A 21038-nucleotide genomic window follows, 5' to 3' on the forward strand; every position below is an offset into this window, starting at 1 on the left:
CTACTGTCTTTAATGCAGTTACTACTTAAATTTTATTCAAACTTAAATAAATTTTAAAATGTAACTTTAAATTTAAAATTATAGTTACATACATGAATGGAATAGAAATCGATGGTATGATATACATGTACAATGTGGAATGATTAAACCTGTTCATAAAACCAAATATTTATCAGTTTGTTTTGGAATTTATTTTCTTAGCACATTTGAAACACACAATAATTTAATATTAGCATTAACTATTTACACCATGTTGTGCAATAAACCTTGCACGTTTTATTCCTTTGATCTAAGTGAAAATGTCGTGCCCTTTGACTAAGTTCACATTCTCCTAACTCCCCAGTCTGGTAACCGCTCTTCTCCTCTCTGAATCTTTAGTGCGTCTTCTCAATGGCACCACAACCAACAGTGGACTGGTGCAGTTCCGAATTCAGAGCATTTGGTATGTGGCCTGTGCTGAGAACTGGACCACCCAGATTTCAAATGAAGTTTGTCAGTTGCTGGGTTTAGGGTAAGTAATTCTACTCAACTTTCTTTTAAGAAATTTTCTTTTTTTTTTTTTTTGCATTTTTGTTTTTATTACTACCTGTTTGCACTGTGTAATGACTACATTCCTCATAGGAAGTTGGAACTTGTACATACTACATCTTAAATCTTTACACATTCCCTTTCCCCTCCTACCTCCCTCCTTGCTCCATCTCTTGGTTTCCTTCCCATTTCCAAAAGAAATTCTCTTTTATATGATGTCAAATTGGAGTGGATTTACTTAAAATACGTAAGTTACAGATTTAGAAAGTACAGATGAGCAAATGAAAGAAAATACAGTAATGATTAAATTTATCCTCAAATAACTCCTGTTAATTTTCTTTTAATAAATACTATTGTTATAGTTTATGCATAGATGTCCCCCAAAGTCTCATGTGCTCTTAGGGGATTCTGGGGAGGTGACTGGATCATGGGGTCTAGATTCTCATCAGTGTATTAGTCCACCAATAAGTTTGTAGCTAAATGTGACTTTGGGAGGTAAAGCTTGGTTTGAGGAGGTGAGTCGCTGAGAGCAAGACCTTGAAGAGTACCTGTCCCTCCTCTCCTTTGATCCTTCTCTGCCTCTTGACACCATACCATGAGCTCTGTCTTCTCTGTGATGCCCTTCTGCCGTGTGCCACCCTGTCTAGGAACCAGTTGCGTATGAACTGATACCTCTACAAATTGTGGGCTGAAATAAACCTTTCCACTTTTAACTTTGAGTATTGGATATTTTCTCTCAGTAACCTCAAGAGTAACTAAGACGATATATAAATTTACCACACTCATTTTTTCTCAGTAGTCTCAAGAGCAACCATAGGAGAAATAGAAAGTAATTACTTCTTTTATATTGTACAGTGTTTCAACTCCAACAGAGTCTTCTGATTCTTGATTTTGAGGGTGTACAGATTTACAGTCATATTGACTCATATCTAGTTACTTTTATCACTTACAGTACTATATCCCCAGTCGGTTTATTATATTAAACTATGAGGTCTATAAAGATAATGACAATATTGTGTTAGCTTTCCATCACTGTAGGAGAGAACTAGCTTATAAAGAAATAAGGTTAATTTTGACTTACAGTTTTGGAGGTCCCTGTCCATGATTGATTGATCCCATATCTGTAGGCCTGTGGAGAGACAGAAAATCATTGCAGAAGTGTGTAAGGTAGCAAAATTGCTCACCTTATGATATGAAAGCAAAAAGGGACAAAGGCAATGTGATGGGGTCCTACTATTCCTATCTAGAGGGTACCCCCACATTAGGGTCGAGCCACCAATACATGACACTTAGGGGTATTTAAGATACAATTGAAGCTCCTAATTTATACATTATTTTCATATCTAATCTAAGCCCAGTCTCAAAAATGGATACAAAATAAATATTTACTGAAACAATAGACTGTTCATTATGCATACTTTTCTTTGTATATAGATGACTCACCTGGAGGATAACACATGCAGTCCATAGGAAGTAGTTAAGTTTTACACAGCCATAATGGGAAAAGCTCCTACATTTATAGTCATCTAGTGATACTTAGGAAGATGGTGAATTGGAACACAAAGCTCCAGGGTAATGAAAGTCCAGTTTTCATTTTGTATTTTGTAGTCCTGGGAAATCAAACCCAGGGCCTCATGTACGTAAAGCAAACACTCTGCCATTGAGCTCCATGCCTGTCCATACAAGACTAGATAAATGGTCCTGGCAATCTAAATATATGCCAAAAGTTGTCTAACTATATATCATTATCATTTTCTTTCTGTCTTGAACTGGTGATGCCTGATTTTCTAACTTATTCTAGAAATCCAAAGTTAAAAATAAAATAATCCATGTCTAGTGATATACATGCCATCAGCATTTGATAGATTTCTCCACCATTCCTAGTTTATCAAATTTTGATTCTCTTTTTTCTGAAAGGTTCTTCTTTCTGTTGAGTTGTTCACAGAATCTTCAACCCACACATAGATTCTCAAAAATTATTTCAAAGTGTTTTTTTTTCTCATTAAAAATACTTGACATGCATAGTTAAGTGGTTAGATTAGCCCATAAACACTATTTAATTTTTAGTACACTGAGAGAATTGTATGTATACTAATACCAAGATACTACCTATCTACCAAGTGCAGACATTTTTACCATGGGAAAATGTGTAGAGGTTCCACATAGAGCATTATAAATGCTCCATAACTTCTTGCAATTGGACTGACCATCTCCAGTTTTCCTTGCATACCCAAATTCGTTCATTCAGAATGGGAAAGTACCAGTTCCGTGTCACACTCAAATGATGTCATTCTCATTTGGAAGCCAATTCCTTTCAAAAGCAAAAGAAGGAAGTCAAAATTAGTAGTCATTATATAAAAATTATCGATTTAGAGACTTCCTGTACTTCAGCTGTGTTCATTTTGTTATACATTACATACTTTCATTCTAATAAAAACCTTTTCAATATGTAATTTAAAACAACATTCTTGTAAAAACGTAGATTGTAGGAGGAATATAATTTTTGATGGTCAACAAAACATGGAAAGTGGCAGTTGTTTATTTTCACTTCAAGTAAAGTGCTGAGTGAGTAGCATTGATTCCAATTTCCTACTTTGTTTGTTTGCTTGTTTTTGATTCTGGGAATGAAACTTATAACCTGGCCCTTGCCAGGCAGGAGCTGGGATGCTGAGCTGTATCCCTAACCCTTCTGGTTTTCTGTTTTAACAATGATTTTAGTTCAGTACCCAAATCAGAAAGGTGACACTGTAGGAAGTTATTTGTATCTACAAAGTTGCCAGCTACGCTAAGGAGCTTTTTATAAACTGAGTTTTACAGGGTAAGCTAAGGAAGCTGGTAACTTTACCTTGTTTCCAAAATGGGGCATCAAAATGTTCTGGATAACTGGACTTTCATTACCCTGGAGCTTTGTATTCCAATTCACCATCTTCCTAAGTATCACTAGATGACTATAAATGTAGGAGCTTTTCCCATTATGGTTGTGTAAAACTTAACTACTTCCTATGAACTGCATGTGTTATCCTCCAGGTGAATCATCTATATACAAAGAAAAGTTTCAATGATTAACTTATTTTTTGGCAGGGGTACCAGGGATCAAACTCATGACCTTGCACTTGCCAGGCAGGCACTTATGCCACTGAGCTAAATCCCTGGCTCAATTTCTTTGATAAAAATTTTTAAATGAATTAGAGTGAAATGTTGGATGACATCTAATGTTATTTCCTTCAGTTGCAAGACAGAACTAGACACCTCCAAAGATATTAACATATTTTTATTATGTTAATATAAATATATTATTTTGATTATTCATGCATCAGAATTACAAATACTGGCAATGATACTGTATTTGGTCCATGAAAGATTAAACAACGATCTTTTCTTTAAATGCTTATGTGGTGGGAGCAGACATATAAGTATGGAATTTTGCATGATAAATATGATGTGCTACAAGAGAAGCTGACTCAATTTGGGGACATCAGGGTTTTAGAAAATAGCCCAAACCAAGTGTAACACAATCAATTTTATATAACTGTGAACTATTTACTTACATGGTTTTCTTTCTCTGTCAGATTTACTCTGTAGTTGACTGACATCATTGACTATGAATCACTCTTCTTCCAGTTGGAGTTGGGACAAAGAACTAGATACTTTTTAGCCTACAGAAAACAAGTAGTGCATCCCACTACCTTGATGAAGGTCAGGCACTTACTTTCTTCTGAAATGAGTCAAGCATTTTGTGCAAAGAGTAATCTTTGGACCTGTGCTTGCTTATTAAACAGTCTCCATAGTGCTCTAATAATTGAAAGAAAGTTAGTGTCTTCATGAGAATTTGTCTAGACTGGCACATGGTAACAGAAAGAAAACTTGCAGGGTCTAAGTGATGTGTGTTTGGTACAGTGAAAAGCAATTTAGGAGTCAATTTATTAAAAAGACACTCTAGTCTTTCAAGATTATTTATGCAGATAGAGTAGAAAATGCAATTCTACACAGATCCTAGTAAATCATATGAGGCAGATTTCATCAGCTTTTACTTATTTATTTTAAACTTTTTAATTCTCTGCCATTTACAGTGTGCCCAAGTAAAGAGTATTTTGATTAGCATTTTATATCTTTCATCAAAATACGAAGAAAATATTTTATACTTATGCATGCATAAATGTTAAAGAAACTCATAGTAGTGGTTTTTAAATAATAATCTAGCAAAGAGCACTACGCTACTACTAAACTAATCTATGAGTGATGCAGCTGAGTTGCCTTGCTAAGGCACTAAAGAGTAAATAGCTCTCATAGAACTTTACAAAATTTTAAAAGCACTTAAAACCATAAAAATACTTAACTGTTTGTATCCTGATAGGAATTTTGTGAGGAATTGATGCTAATTTTTAAATTCCATAATTTTCTTAGCATTAGAAACCTTGCATAGGAAGGTATATAACACTTTGATAACTTTCTGAGGTCAATTTATGGTGATATTTTATCTATCAAGGCTTGGGAAAATGCAGTTAGGAACATCAGTGTGATCACCTTGTTCTCAAAGAAGAATAAGAAATGCAATTATTTCCATGTCTTTTGATTGTAGAATTGTTTTGAAAATATTGAGGGAGAGGATTAAAATGGGTTATCTAAGTCTTTCAAATAAATATAGTAAAATATATAAATTCATATACATGCACTAACAACAAATGCTTACAATTTATATCTAGGGCTTGGTAAACTGAAAATAATAAAACCAGCATAACAATATGGTGAAACTGGGGATTTAGTTCAGTGGCACAAGCGCTTGCCTGGCAAGAGCGAGGTTCAATTCCTGATACCAAAAAAGAAAAAAAAAAATATGTTGAATATTAAAGCATCTATTCTTTGCATATTTTCTATAAGTATTCTCCCAAATTTTAATTATGTAAGAAAAGTCTTATTACAATTTAGCACACAAACAATGACAAGACATGAGAAGTAGTAGGAAAAATATATGTACTAGCTTTGACTTTAAATGACTCTTTTCAGTTTGCTAACTTTATACAGACACAAATATATTCTATTCTTTTTTATTTTAATTTACAACTGCAGCATCAACAGCACTCTTTTAGTTTATTCTTAGCCCCATTACTATGATGTAGTTAGGTGAGAGAAGAGATGCACAAGCTATTAGGAAAAAAAATATTTTTACTCAATCTAAGTGATTTAACTAAAAAGACTATCGTTTACCTACAGTGCAATTATAATTCTGACTTCTTTCCTGTCTTAAAATTAGAGATGTACTAATTAAAAATAACTTAAAGAGCAAATGATAAACTGTAATACTTTGATAACTTTCTGAGGTTAATTTATGGTAGACATTTTATGTATCAAAGCTTGGGAAAATGCAGTGGTAATTATGAATTATGCCTGCTATCAGCAAGGAAGTGACAGCAAATATACCACCAACTGAAATCTAAGAGCTGCATCAAGTCTTTGATGTATCACCTGGTTATACACTAGTACCACGGCTCTCAACCTGAGATACTGGGATGTAGGGCAGTCTAGTCAGTGCTTCTCAGTGTGTGCCTTTTGCACTAAGATGGTAGTATTATAGAAACACAGATTCTAAAAACTTACTTTAACCCTAAAAATTTTTTAAAAATTTAGATCAGGACTCAAGAAATTGTAATTTAATAAACCCCTCAGGTCTTTACATTCTAAAGTTTGAGAACCACTATGTAGGGTGGGTGTTTCTAATCTTCTTTTGTGTGTCAAGGACAAATGAGTCAGTCTAGAGAAATCAATCTCTTGTGAGGTTCATATATTTAAAGATATAAAACAAAATGCACCTAAACACGAAGAAATTACACTGAAAATAATTAACAGAATATTAAAAATATGACCTGGTAATGTGTATTTCTTCATTAAAGGTCCAACTAAAATACAATCATGGCTCCAAAAATTAATATAATATCAAAGGTGTGTTAAATGATATCACATATGTGTATGTGCATATTTACAATATAATCTAAAAAAATATATCTGAAATTTGATGAGAGTATTAGCAGTGCTGATGCTGATAATATGATCAGTCACTTACTTTTGTACTGGAATAATAGACTAAATTGCATTCAAAAACAGAGATATAACTATTTCTTATCCAACTGCATTCTAGCATGGACTTCCAAGACCTCTATGAAACTCAGAGCGAGAGGACATGAATGTTGGTTTCTGTCAATCCCAGAAGTCTTATTCTCTAAAGAGTACAAGTGATCCTGATGATAGTTCTTTTATATCTATCAGGAACTCATTATACTTTATACACTTCCTTTGGTAGGAAATATAGGACTTGGTAGTTTGATTTTACCTGATACTGAAAACAAAATAAAATGACACAAAACAAAAGAATGAATTTTTTTCTTCTGCTACTAGGTTTACATGTGCTACTGAGAAGAATTTGATTTAAAATAGGACATGTTTTAGCTTGTCATTCTCAAACCAGTCTATTTTAATTGTTCTGAAAAAGTTTCTCTCACCCTTGTATTAGGCCAAAATAGACATGGAAAATTAGTTTAAAATGACTCATATCATAAGGATCCGTAATAGAGTACAAATATCCATGGCTAGGTATTCACCAACTTCAAGTTGGTGTTATTTTCTTCCTCGAAAGATTCATTCTTGATTTTATCCACTAAATCTGAAAATACATTATTGAGAATTCTGACTTTCTTTTATATGAAATGTCATTTATTTTCATTAACACAATTCACAGAGAATTTTCCTTAATTGTAACTTTATTTAATGTTATACTTTTTAATGAGATTTCCGTGACCAAGAAATTATGAGACTATAATTACACAAACACAAAGTAAGGAGATTTCTTGTCTTTGGTGAATCATCTACCAGTAATTTTCTACATCTCTGTGTTATTTAGTGCATTAAAGAAAGGCAACAAGAGACCTTGTTCTTCCCCTAGGTCAGTGTGCTCCATCATTTTCTTGACCTTGTTTTTGAGGGACAGAGATGCTGCTGTATTATAAAACAAATAGGTAAGACAAAACTTTATACCAAAACCTTTCTTGTTCATCTTATTTTGATTCTAAAAAATACTTCTGAGACAAAACTTATTATTAATGCTGTACATTCTATGAGACCAAGGAAAATGTTTAGTAAAATTCATAAAATCTAATGTAAAAAGGAAAAAAGGAGGAGATGTAAAAAGAATGAAGAAGTGTCATGATGTACATGTACTGGCTGCCCACAATGAATGTGTTTACTATACACTGCAAACAGGTACCCTGTTAATAAAAAAATTAATGAAATAATATTCCTTCTTCCCTATTTCTCTTTAATTTCCTTCTTCTTCTACTAGCTTTATGTTTTACTTTTTTACATTCTTATTCTTTTCTTCTTTTCTCATTTATTCCTTCTATTCCTTTTTTAATACATGTAACTTTAAAACTGAAACTAAAGTCTCCATGACAAGGAGAATATGCAATAATTTTGACAGAATACAAAATGAAAATCAGGTCCAAAGAAATAAAAAGATAATGCTGGAAAAAAATACAGTTATTGTAATTAGGATCCTTGTCTCTGAAATTCCTGGAAATCTATGCAAAAAGGGAAACATTAGATACCATGCAATTTTCATTATGAGATATTATTCTACAGGGAAAGATAGGTTTCATCCAATGCTAAATTCTAAAAGAAATCTCAGTGGATTATGTGTCAAATGCTTTATAGTCAATGAATAAACAAACGAATTCCAGTAACAGCTGCAGAAACAAAGTTAAAGTAGATCATTGTCCAAAGTGCCCAAGGTGATGTCCATTTTGGAAGTCACGTCTCCTTGACAATGTTCCAGGTGCACCACCTCTCAGGCACACTTTGGTGAAAGTATCAGCAGTTCGCCTCCTTCCTAACATTGTTGCATCTATAAGGGAGCAACTACTGACTGACCCATTGATTTCTCTCTTGCACAGTAACTTGCACAAAGGAGGAAATTGATTAGATTAAGGTAACTTTTCTATTTGCATGTCTTTACCTCTGTGTAAATGTCACAAACTTTTAAGGGCTGAAGTCAGACAATACAAAATTAATCTACCTTACCTGTTTGCTAAGAGCTATCGTAGAGATAGGTGAGTGCTAGGCATATTGCTATAAATAGGATAAATTAACAAGCAAGTGTAATTGAAATGTGTTCAGTTCATTCATGGTGTTTACCTAGCTACTCACATGCTGTTTTCCTAGTGGGATGCTTTACCATTGAATCCCTTTCATCCATCATTTCCCTTCCTAGAAAAATGATCTTCCTTGCTTCTGTTGTGCAAAATCAATCTCCTTTTTTCCCCTCCAACCTGAAACGGAAGTTCCATCCTTCTCTGGAATCCTTGCTTAAACTTCTCAGGGTGTGAAATGAGTTACTGCACTTGGCTGCATTATTTGCAGTGTCTGTTATTATTCTTTTTAGCTTTAGTGTGTCCAAAGACTTAAAACATCCCTATCTAAGCTCCTGCTTCAGGGAAGAATTTTTATCACAACAAACACATTCTGAGGAGCGAGACAAAAGAGAAGAAACCTAAAAAGTGCCTGGGAAGAGAGGCAGATTAATACTATACAAGTAGCCTTGGGAGAGCTTTTATTCTTTCCCTAGAATTCATCTAGGACTGTATTTTTGTACTCCATCTGTGACTTCAAAAATAATGGTTTTGTGTATATGCTTCTTTTCTCACAAAAAATTTCCTGAGTTCCGGAGAGCCAATAAAATGGTAATAAAGATTTAAAATACATTTGCTTAGCGGCATCAGTATGTCAACAGGTAACACTGTATGGAGCTTGCAAATGATATTAAATTCTGCTGATTTCAGACAGCAATGTAAATTCTGGCAGCATTACCTAAATCTGCAGATCTGAAACTTCAAAATTTAGAAAATACACATGGTATTTGTAATGTTCACATAGAGTCTCTAAATCTAATGACTAATTTTCTTGCAAGAAAATAAAATTTAGGCAGAATGAACTTCACTTGTATGCTTTAGCTATGGAAGCTTACAATAAATATTGACTTTTAATTTACCATTCAGTAATTTTGAGATTTTTGGCTTTCAAAAATGAAAAACAATTTAAGATACGATTGTTAGTTTTGTATTTTCCAATAACATTTTAATATGTTGCTTATTCTTTGTTTCTTAAAACACTAAATAATTTTCTTAAATCTCTGGTTTATACTCTGCCCATTGTGAATACAAATTATAAAATTGTGCTTAGTCAGAAAAGGATGAGTTTTAATTGTGAGGATTTAAAGTGCAGATGGTCCACTTCCAATTAAATTCCAAATTCTAATATCTAGCATTGACACCGGAAATCTTAGTAGGAATGAAGTCTCCCATATATCTACATTTAGTGCAAAAAATGTAATTATATTAGAACTTTATAAAATTTTTGGAAGATCATTTTGTTGAGTAATTCTAAATGATTCAAGACTACATATATACACCATTAACTGTAAACTATGTTCTTGTGTTAAATTCCTGATAAAAGCATGTAAAACAAAAAAACCCTAACAGAATATAAGATTGTATATGTCTCTTTTTATGTGTTTACATAACCTCCAGCTCTGTGTAGCAGGGTTTTTTGTTTATGTTTTATTTTTGTTTTCTTGTTTTTTTTTTTTTTAATGATCCCAATATTGAGCAACTGGTCTTTACCAGACAGCCATTGTATTTATCAATTTCCTTCAGTCTCCTTTTTTCTAGAATAGCCATAAAATAATAAATCACCAATGCCATCATAGTTCATTGTAGTAGTAAATATGCAATAAATAAGCTAGATAAAAAGAATTTAAATTTTCAATAATTGTTTCAAATTAAATTTTTTCCAAATTTTATTTTGAATTCAAGAAATTTATCACTTCAGAAACCATTAGGGATAACAAAAAATTATAGCTATTGATAATTGTATCTGAAAATCCTCATACTGGAAGTATATTCTTAATAAAGTGTCTTTCAAGGTTTTCCCTTACTTAGAATGACTTAAAATATATTATCCAGTGAATTGGAATTTATTAAACATATGTATGTATGTGTACATAGTCTATCTCTCTTATTGAATGGGGGGGGACTTATATGGTAGAGAAAAGATCTCCCATTTGACTGTGATTGTGTTCTGTATTTCCCTACCTATGACAGACAACAAAATCATCTGAGGGCTTGTCACAACATGGTTATCTGGACCCCATTTCTGACTTCCTCATTCAATTGGCCTGCAGCAGAGCTGTGGAGTTTCCATTTTTGATGTTTTTGGTGAGGTTGAATATTCTTGTCTAGAGAACACACTGCAAGAATCTGTTGTGAAAAGCCAGGGACATAGAAAACTATTTAGAAAATATTCAACATATGGCAGATATTCAGCAGACTAAGATATGGGGGATGTAAATAAACACAAGAAGACAGCTGTCTGGTAGACAGACTGAAGAGAAACTATGATTCACGACCTTTATCCTCACAGCAAAAATAAGCACTGCTCAGATCCAATGATGTGTCGGGAGCTTTTAGGCAATGCAAATATAGATATTCCTTGATATTTTTAAAAGTCAAAATTGCCATGAAGAATTCTACAGCAATATGCAACAATGATTAATTCAAAGTTCTCCAAGATCAGTTGCGATACACATTCTCCCTTCTGCAAATTCATCATTCTTAAGAATACAACTATTTTGCTTGAGGAAGTCCTTCGTGACCTTCCTGGGACATTTCTGGCCTCTACCCGTTAGTACTCCTTAAGGGCTTCATGCCTGCCTTGTTTTCAAAGCTGTACTAAATCCATTTATATAAGCAATGAAATGAAATTATTCTTCTGCCCTCATTTGGAGAACAACTTCATCTCTAACAATAGCAATAACAAGGCTCATCTTTCTTTTGGTAAATCTATTTTAGGTTTTATTAAAGGAATAGTAATGGCTTTCTGTGCTTGAATTACTTTTATCTGTTTATCAAATTAAAGTACAAGATACTAAATTCAAGGATATTAAATAGAGTCTTCATTGTCCCAGCTCTTTGTTCAGGAGATAAAAGCTTCCAGACAAACACTCTCAGTTTATTCATTGAAAGAAACAGGGGCCATGCCCTATCCAGTTCTGTTCTCATTTATCATAACAGCTCTGCATGTTCCTTGGAAATTTCCTAGAAACGAATAGCACAGGGTAAGTGCTGGCTATGATCTGGAGAAGACATCAATCGGGCCTTTGATTTGGAAAAAGCAAGAATTAATTATATTAGGCTTCTTCATAAATGAGGAGCCACAGCATCTCATTGTTGACCCAAAGAAGATTAGAGGATCAAGATGTGTCAGCCTACAGGCATATTTTTATATGGAGATTAAAATACAGAATAAATAAAAGCAAGAAACAGGATTAGTAATTGAGAGCAAAAAGTCTCCAGCTGAATGTAAGGAAGAGTATCAGGATAAAGAGAAATCTTCAATCAAGGTTCACAGTTGAGAGAAGGAATTCCATAGATTTTTCTGGAGAAAGAAAGCTTAGGGATTAAGTGTCTTGTTGCATGGAGAGATCTGTTTCTCCCCCTTGTGGTGGCTCATCAATGACATTTATGAATCTAGGCCACACACTCTTTTAGAGCAATTATGTAGCTTCTGGTAATAAATTAGAGCTTGTTAAATCTTGAATTGGATGATAAGTCAAAACAAGCAACATATTGAAAAAGAAGACTGAAAAAGTTCTTTTCCTGTTGTTCTCTGGCCACATGCATCTTTTAAAAAACTTAATTACGATCAGTAAGAGAAATGTCTACATGATGGCACTACAGTCCTGTGAGATTGCCATTCAAATTGATCATCATATATCTAAACAACAGGATTCCTGGGAGTAGTGAGCTGTGCTAGTGAAGAGGCTGAGGCAGAAAAAACACAAGTCCAACATTGGAGTACCCTGTCTCAGAAAATAAAAAGGGCTGGGAATGTATGTAGCTCGGGGGTTGTATGGAAAACCTGGAATCATCCCCTACTAGAATCAAATCAAACCAAACCATAACAGAAACAAAAGTTACTGGGCAACACAGAAAAGTCAAATGTGTTCCGCCTCTTCTATCTTCCTGTAGTCTTAGTTTATGTTTTAATCTTTAGATGTTTGATCCACTTGAAATTTAGTTTTAATGCATGGTGAGAGACAGGGTCTAGTTTTAGTCTTAGGCATGTGGAAAACCAGTTTTTCCCGTTCTATTTGCTAAAGAGGCTGTCTTTCTTCCATTGAAGGTATTTGTCCCCTGTATCAAAGATAGGTGTCTGAGTATGATTGGAGGTGTTTCTGTGTCTTCTAATCTATTTCCTTGCAGACACAGGTATAGGCAAAGACTTTAGCCACAAACACTGATTGCATAGAAAATACTAAAGATTCAACTGCTGGGATCTCATCTTATTAAAAAGTTTTTGTGTAGCAAAAAAATCATTGGCTTAGCTCATTGAAAACAGATATTACTGTAATATTTCATGCCTATATCTTGTATTCTGAGTACTTACTATGAAGATACACAATGTTTTAATTATTGTTACTATCATATTAGCCTGTTTTAAAACTCTATTTTATTGTTATTTCTTTCTCTTTAAAATTAAAAAAAAAGAAATCATCAACAAAATGAAAAGAGAACACATGAATTGGGGAAAAAATTTTGCCAGCCATTCCTCAGACAAAAGACTAATGTCTGGAATATATAAAGAATTAGAAAATATCATATGCTCCAAATTTAAAGACTTTATCCAAAATAGTAGTTAAAAATGAATGGACACTTCTTAGATAAAAAAGTACAAATGACAAATAAATATGTGAAAAAATATTCAACATTATTGGTCATTCTAGAGATGCAAATTACAATGCTGAGATTTCATCTCACTCCAGAAAGAATGGTTATCATCAAGAATTCAAACAGTAACAAATGCCAGTGAGGCTGTGGAGAAAAAGGAACTCCTCTTCACTACCGGTGGCAGTTTAGACTGGTACAACCACTGTGTAAGTCACTGTGGAGATTCTTCAAAAATCTAGAACTAGATATCCCATTGAACCCAGCTATTTCTCTTCTTTATATATTCCTGAAAGCATTTAAAAACATCACACCACAATGATATATGCACATTCATGTTTATAACAGGGCGGTTTTTGTGGTTTTTTTTCTTTTTAATTTTTGGTTTTGGTTGTTGTTGTTATTATGTTGTTGCTGTTTAGTACTGGGAATCAAACTTACGATCTCACACTTGCCGTACAGGCGCTGTGCCCCTTGAGCTACATCCCTAGCAAACGGTGCAGTTTTTAACGGCTAAATTTTGAAAGCAACACAAATGCCCATCAACCAAGGAGTGCATAAGGAAGATTTTTTTCTTTTAATATGCTGGAGTACTACTCAGACAAAAAGAAGGATAAATTTGAGACATTTCTAGATATTCTAGATATTCTGGAGTACTACTCAGACAAAAAGAAGGATAAATTTGAGACATTTGTGCACCTTAAGCCCATCCACAGTGTTAAGTGAAATATGTTGGACACACATGTGAAAATACTGCACTGTTTCTCTAGCATGAGAAACTGAAAGTATAAATAAGGGCCAAAATGCATAACAGATATTGTGAAATAGGAAAAAAAATGTTCAAACAGAAAGGAGAACTGGGGCAGACTGGTGGGGAGAGGGAAAGGAAGGGAAAAAAATGAAAAAAGATAGAAAAATGGAAACAAAGCTTTTGTAAATAAGACAGGAAGAGGGATTGAAGGTAGGGCAGGGAAACAGAATAAAAAAGAATCAAATATATCATGTACAAGTACAAATTCCCAAAGATACATGTGATCAATATGTATATCTAAAATGTGCCAATAAACTTAATTTAAAAAAGAAAAATCAAATGAAAAAAATCAGACACTAAAGTGATGAATGAAATGAATTTTAGCTCTGTAAAATAATTTATGAGAATGCAAACCAGGACCAGTGAAATTATGCAAAATTTAAAATTGTATTGAAATGTCATGTAATTATTCTACTATTTAATACTACTAGGTAACAAACTATTAGAGTTTTATGTTAAAATGTTCATCCATTTCTTTTCTATAACATCCTTCAGTGTACACTGCATTGAAGGACTAAAAATGTAGTTTATAGGTTTATGTTAATATTTTTATGTTTTTTCTACGTTTCTTCTCTAGGACCGAAAACTCATCAACACCAACATTTTCGACTGTAGGAGGCCCATTTGTAAAGTTAAACACAGCACCCAATGACAGCTTAATACTAACACCCAGGTGAGTTCTACACGTTTTGTTCTTGGACTAGATGTTCAAGTGCTGAAAACAAGGTAAATCTTTGAAGCCAGTCAGATTGAAATGCTACCACATGTTGACAGTGTATTCTTGAAAGATACTTGACCTATTGTGTCCCTTGGGTAATTTCAGACAATATCTAAGTGATTGTTCCTGATAATGTTGCCTGTTCTCTATTCTTCCTTAGCAAATAAAATATAATTATTAAAAGAAGATTTCTGAATTTCTAGTTGGTCCTATACTTTCTCTTTTTTAAAATTTGGACTTACCTATTTATTTTTGTCTTTTTGAGAAGGAGTTTCACTAGGCAGTTCATGCAGGCCTTGAGCTCACTTTGCAGCCCAGGCTGGCCTCAAACTCACAGTGATCCTCCTACCTCAGCCTCCCAAATGCTGGGATTATAGGTATATATCACCACACCCAGGTAGGTTAGGTTTATTTTGAAGCCTTACTAAACTATCAAAAATCAGCATCCTTTCTGGTTTTAGGTCTGATTTATCTTAGACTATGACATTTCTCCTGTTAAGACACTCATGGTAATTTTTATTTTAAATTTGAAAAATTGGCTTCTGATTTTTATAGTCCTATTAAAGTCCAGCTGTGGATAAGAAGAAATTAACAGCAACAAGCAGCTGAAATTACAGTTAAGAAATTAAGATGCTAATACTGATGGATTTTGTTTAATACATTCACTGGTGCAATTATTAAGCTATTCGTGAAAAGTTAGTATTTCTGTAAACTCAACTAGTGAAATAAATTGATAGAGGAATATTTTTAGCACTAATAAAAGGCCATTGCAATTAAATGTTCTATATCAATGTTCATTGAGCCTCACTGAGTCTCATCACGGATGAAAGAAACCATCTGCAAGTAGGAAAGCAGCCATATAGATCCCTTCCTACAGGGTATGCTAAATTTATATTATCATTAGAGACCTCAAATGTTCTTATACATAGAAAAATTCATCTATTCGTGTTTTGTTTTATTTTGTGTGCCTTTTTCCTTTTTATCTGTACCGGGGATCGAACTCACGACTGCCTGCTTTCAAGGCAGGCGCTTATGCCGCTGAGCTAAATCCCCAGCCCCCTTCTATTCATGTTTTATAGATGTTTAAGAATTAAGAAAAGCAAGAAAGAAAATGGAAAAACAATTCAATTTAATTATATACATGTTTCAGAGCAGCACTATTTTAATATATACTTACCTCAAAAAATAACAAAATGCTAGTACTAATTTACACTGGCTTCACTATTAAAAGCATGTTCATTATATTTGGAAAATAAAGCATTAATACACTTTCAGCCAATAAACCAATTAAGTAAGTGGACTTAACCCCTTTCTGAATTAGTCACAATTTACTGGTTTGCCAAAAATTCAAATGCATTCATTCATTTGGTTAGTTAATTTCTGCATTTGTTTATTTAATGGTGAGGATAATGTTTAATGCCTTACAAAAGCCAGTGTTTTTTAAAATATCCTTGTACTAGTAGGTTGCAATTTTAAAAGTAAAATACGAAAAACATATCAGGAAAGGTGATTCTCTCAACTAAAAATCTACTAACCTGTATTCCCACTTTTCATACTATTTTTTGACTTATACAAGACTCAGACAATCATTTGCCATCACTGAGAAAAGGCCACTCAAAGTAAAATCAGCATTATGACCCTATATAATTAGAAATGTTAAGCAATTCATGCAGCTGTCAGCACGAAGCTCTCCTTTCTTTTCATCCTTGAGTAACCTCAGTAATGAATCTAGAAGTGAATAAAAATCTGACATAATATTATCAACCAATATTTTATTCTAAGCTTGGTTGTGGATACATGATGCAAAGTGTTTAGCAAATATCTTGTTAAATATTTATAACATGTGACAGTACTGTGGTGGAAATATGCTTGCAGTTATCTTCAATCCATGCAGAAGCTCTGGCCCTATGGTCATTTATGGTATATAAACAATATGATTTCTGTTCAAGAATTAGGAAAAGAACACTTGGGCTTATCACTAACTTCCACAAGTTCACAAAGCCAGTAAGCAATGTGAAGAGCATAACCCACGTCTGTTTGGCCACAGAGCCTCCTACTTCTCTACTCTAATATGCTATCTTCAAGATTTTCTAAGCAGCTCATTTTAAATAGAAATTCTGTAAAAGGAAAAAGAAAGAACAAACATGTACTTTTCAATATGATTAAAGATCATATTGGACATAAAATGGAGATAAATTTCTTTATTGTCAAAGTGTATATATAAGCCCTCTTCCTTCACTTCCCTCACCAAGGAAAAGACAGGGGATCATGCATGACACTGTCTTTCTTGCTACACATAATGATAACCCAGGTCTGACTTCAGGGCCAGTGCCTGGACAATAATTGTTTCTTTCCAAATCTACGAACAGACTTTAAAAGCTGGATTTACTGCTTACTCTGCATAGAAAGCAAACAAGTTACTCTTCTACAAGAAAATGTTAATGCCTCAGAATACATGGAAAAGGAGATATTAAGTTCAATCGAATTTTTTAGTTAAATATTAAATTTTTTGTTCTGTAGTTTTAAAAATGAAGTTAAGCATTGCTTAATCTGTCTGAGACCATTACAGTTGCCTTAGAAAGAGGGACGATTTTGAAATGATATTTACTGATGATTGCCGCACATGTAGAAAGAATTTTAATGAGACTTGAAAATATTCCTCAAGTACAAGTGTATATCATAAGAATTCTTAAGATCTTCCTTGGGATATGTTATCTACATAAAATATTTATGTAGAGACATTTATCTAGATACATATATGTATATCTAAAGAAATATGAATACATTAACACTGTTATTAGTAAAATATAAATGCATTTCCTGATATGTATATTGAAATTTTTCTCTGTTCTAAAGAGTATGTCAATCAGACAACATAGCTATATGTGATTTCAAGTAAAAATGTATCAAGCATGTTTCCAGGAAATACTGGATTGCTTTGAATGAACATACGGAATTGTTTTCTTTTTTGCTTCATTTCACTATTGCTGCCTGAAGTTCAAGTACTTAGCATGCACAATTAGATAAACTTCAGTACTCTAAGTAAATATAAATAGCTGAAATTATTTGTGTGTATATTCCTGCATATTTTAATGTACCAAATATCTGCAGTAGCTGCACTGGACCCTGTGGTTAAGTACAGTACTATAATTCCTTGTGTTATGCTGATCTCTAGTGGTCAATTTGTATAACACACTGTGAAACAATTTTTCTTTGTTTCCGGTCCTAATTAAAATGGAATTCTTGGCTTTAAAATAAGGTAGCATCTAAAGTTTTGAATAAGTAATGAATTTTTAAGTAATCTATGCATGTACTTTATTTTATATTTGCTATTTATTTGTCTTCCTGCCTTGAAGCAAGACCTGTGGCTCATTCATAATGCAATTCTTTGAATGATACCAAATAGTTGTGGGATTAGCAATGCTGAGAGCGATCCTGTACAGTAGTTGCTCTTTATCTATAGCTTTATTTCCGCATTTTTAGTGACTCATGGTCAAGCATAGTTTAATGATACTATATGGAATTTTTTAAGTATGTTTTAAAATATATGCTATTCTGGATAGCATAGTCACATCTTATGTTGTCTTGCTCTGGCCAGCCCTTCATCCAGCATGTACACAAATATGATAGATCCACTATTTTTCCATTAGGATTTATGAGTTGATGCAATTGTTAGATTGAGTTGGAGTATCTTAGGGCTTGCATTCAGGTAGTCCTTATTTTTTATTTAATAATGACCCCCAAAGCACAAGGGTAGTGATGCTAACTTTCAGGATATGCCAAATGGAAACCGTGATGCATTCCCTTTATTAAAATTTGAATTGTTTTATTTGACAAAGAAAATAGATCATATACTAAGGTTCCAAAGATCTTCAATTCATCGTAAGAATGAGTCTTTAGAACATGAAATTGATGATGCTTTTGCTGTCACAACTCAGTATGTAAACTTATAGCCATAATGTATGGTATTTACTGATAGTGAAAAATGCATTAAATTATTTAGCTCAGTAGTGTCTGTGGTTTCAGTTGTCTTCTGGGGATCTTGAAATGAATTAATGTTCACAAAGATTTAGTAGTAGTGTAGGGTGCAAATGTCTCGATTTTACTTTACATGCGGCCATTTCCTGCTGTGAATTTCAATCTTCTTGTAATTTATACATGATACATGCATTAAAAACTTACTTTGATCAAACAAGCTTCAGAACTGACACTTGAGTTTATTTTGAAACACTAAGCACATAATTTTTAAACTATATTATTCTTCTATTCCAGTGAACAGTGCTTACAGGATTCTCTGATATTGTTGCAATGTAACCATAAATGTAAGTAAACATTTTGTCATGATAAAGTTTTCTGAAAAAAGTTTTATGTCATCTAAAATTATTTTTCAGCCATTCAATTTTTAATGTTCCAGAGAAATACAGTGATAGGTCAGGTGTCAAAAGTTTTCAAACTTGAATTTTCTACTACTCAATCAGCAAAGTTAGAAAAATACCTTTTTGGTGCTCATAACTTTACTCTGTAGTCAAACCACATATCCGACTTGGACAAACCCATACCAGGCTAAGAATAAGTCACATGTGGTCACAAATGGGTGATGCTTCAGTACAAGTACTGCTCTCATTCAAACAACAAACAGTACTTGTGTTAGTTCATTAAAACACTCAACATTGTGATTTTTGCGTGTATTATCTGCATATAACACCATAACCATAGCTCCAAAGAAAGATAGTGATACCAGCAATAAAGCTCAGAGGAAAACTGAGAACCATGATAAAGTTAAAGCAAGAAATCATTGTAAAACTTTGTAAAGTACTGGAAAAATGAAGTGTAAGTGGTTCTGGGCCTTACAGTACATTAATTGGTTTACCCTTATTTCTTATGGGAAAAAATATTTAGTTAGCTGGGCATGATGGCACACTCATGTAAACTCAGCACTTGAGAGCCGAGGCAGGAGGATCATTGTGAATTTAAGGCTAGGCTGGACCCCATAGTGAGTTCAGTGCCAGCCTGAAATACATGAGACCCTGTCTCAAAGAAAAAAAATCATTTCTTGAACTTTTCAGTGTTCAAATACCAATTTGGAACATATTGAGTTTGACAACTAAGGTATCACTATACCATAAAGTAAAATATTTGTTCTTGCTTTATTTTAATAGCATGTGGAAAACGATTGGTGGATCAAGAAGTTAGTCCAAAGATTGTTGGAGGAACTGATGCCAAAGAAGGGGCCTGGCCCTGGCTTGTTGGTCTCTCTTATAATGGCAAGCTAAGCTGTGGTGCATCTCTAGTCAGCAGCGATTGGGTGGTGTCTGCTGCACACTGTGCATATGGGTGAGTATGATGTCACACATCCCTTCCCAAACATGGCTGGTGCTGCAGACGCTGTCAATCATCCTACTTCACGCAGACTCCCAAAACCATCCCTCCTGGGAGGTATTTTTGACTATTATGGTGTTATAAACTTTCTGATCATTTTCCATTTAAAGCGTCTGTAAATCATATATCAAATCTTATACAAATAAAATTCAATTAAAAATTATGAGTTATATATATAGATATCAAAATTTGTGTTTCCTATGTACATGGAAACTGCAAATCTTGACCTAGTCAAATAGGTAAAATATTTTTGGATTGTGGAATGAACAGTGTTTGATGTATAAATTGTACTTGTTGTCATTTAATTAGGATAATATTTACTGCTTACAAATAGTCAATATCAAATAATATTCATAGGGAGCCTTCAAGTTGCAAATATACTTTGATCTAAAAATTCATATATAAACACTTTTTGTGAATAAAAATTTTAGTTCTCAAGTTAGATCTACTTTAATGGTATGTGAGACTAAAATTGAAGACTAATATCAACATATTTAACTCAGCTTTTTGTTCAAAAATAGCGTAAATTATATTCCAAATGCTATCATTTATTTTGTCTTTCTGAAACCAGTCGCTCCTAGAGCTGCGGCCCAGGAATAGAGACTGTAACTCCAACGGGCAAGGAGAGAAGGAAAAAATAAGCCTGGACCTGGAAACATGCTAATTTTTTCCTTCCACACAAGTGCACACCTCTTTAGATAGTTCTGAAGTAATAAAGAATGAAAAAGGGGAAAAGGTAGCTTCCCCTTAAGAGATTTATGAGCAGGACCTAAAATGATTCCCTGCCTCTGACTTGGCAAGACTGCCAGGGAGTGACCCTACCTGTGAGGATTAG

The 21038-nt window shown here is 33.5% G+C and overlaps 1 protein-coding gene across 1 annotated transcript in view; it reads left to right on the top strand.

Moving 5' to 3' along the window:
- Tmprss15 (transmembrane serine protease 15) overlaps window positions 1–21038 on the top strand; it is a 111961-nt gene that overhangs the window by 70631 nt on the left and 20292 nt on the right. The window contains exons 17-20 of the mRNA XM_003469310.4: window positions 379–511; window positions 14684–14779; window positions 19097–19146; window positions 19984–20158. Of these exons, the coding sequence (XP_003469358.1) occupies window positions 379–511; window positions 14684–14779; window positions 19097–19146; window positions 19984–20158 (454 nt within the window). The remainder of the gene's footprint in view (window positions 1–378; window positions 512–14683; window positions 14780–19096; window positions 19147–19983; window positions 20159–21038) is intronic.

This window comes from Cavia porcellus, unplaced genomic scaffold (genome assembly GCF_034190915.1).
Source record: "Cavia porcellus strain 051 isolate PalLab524CR breed Dunkin Hartley unplaced genomic scaffold, mCavPor4.1 scaffold_15, whole genome shotgun sequence".
NCBI lineage: Eukaryota > Metazoa > Chordata > Mammalia > Rodentia > Caviidae > Cavia > Cavia porcellus.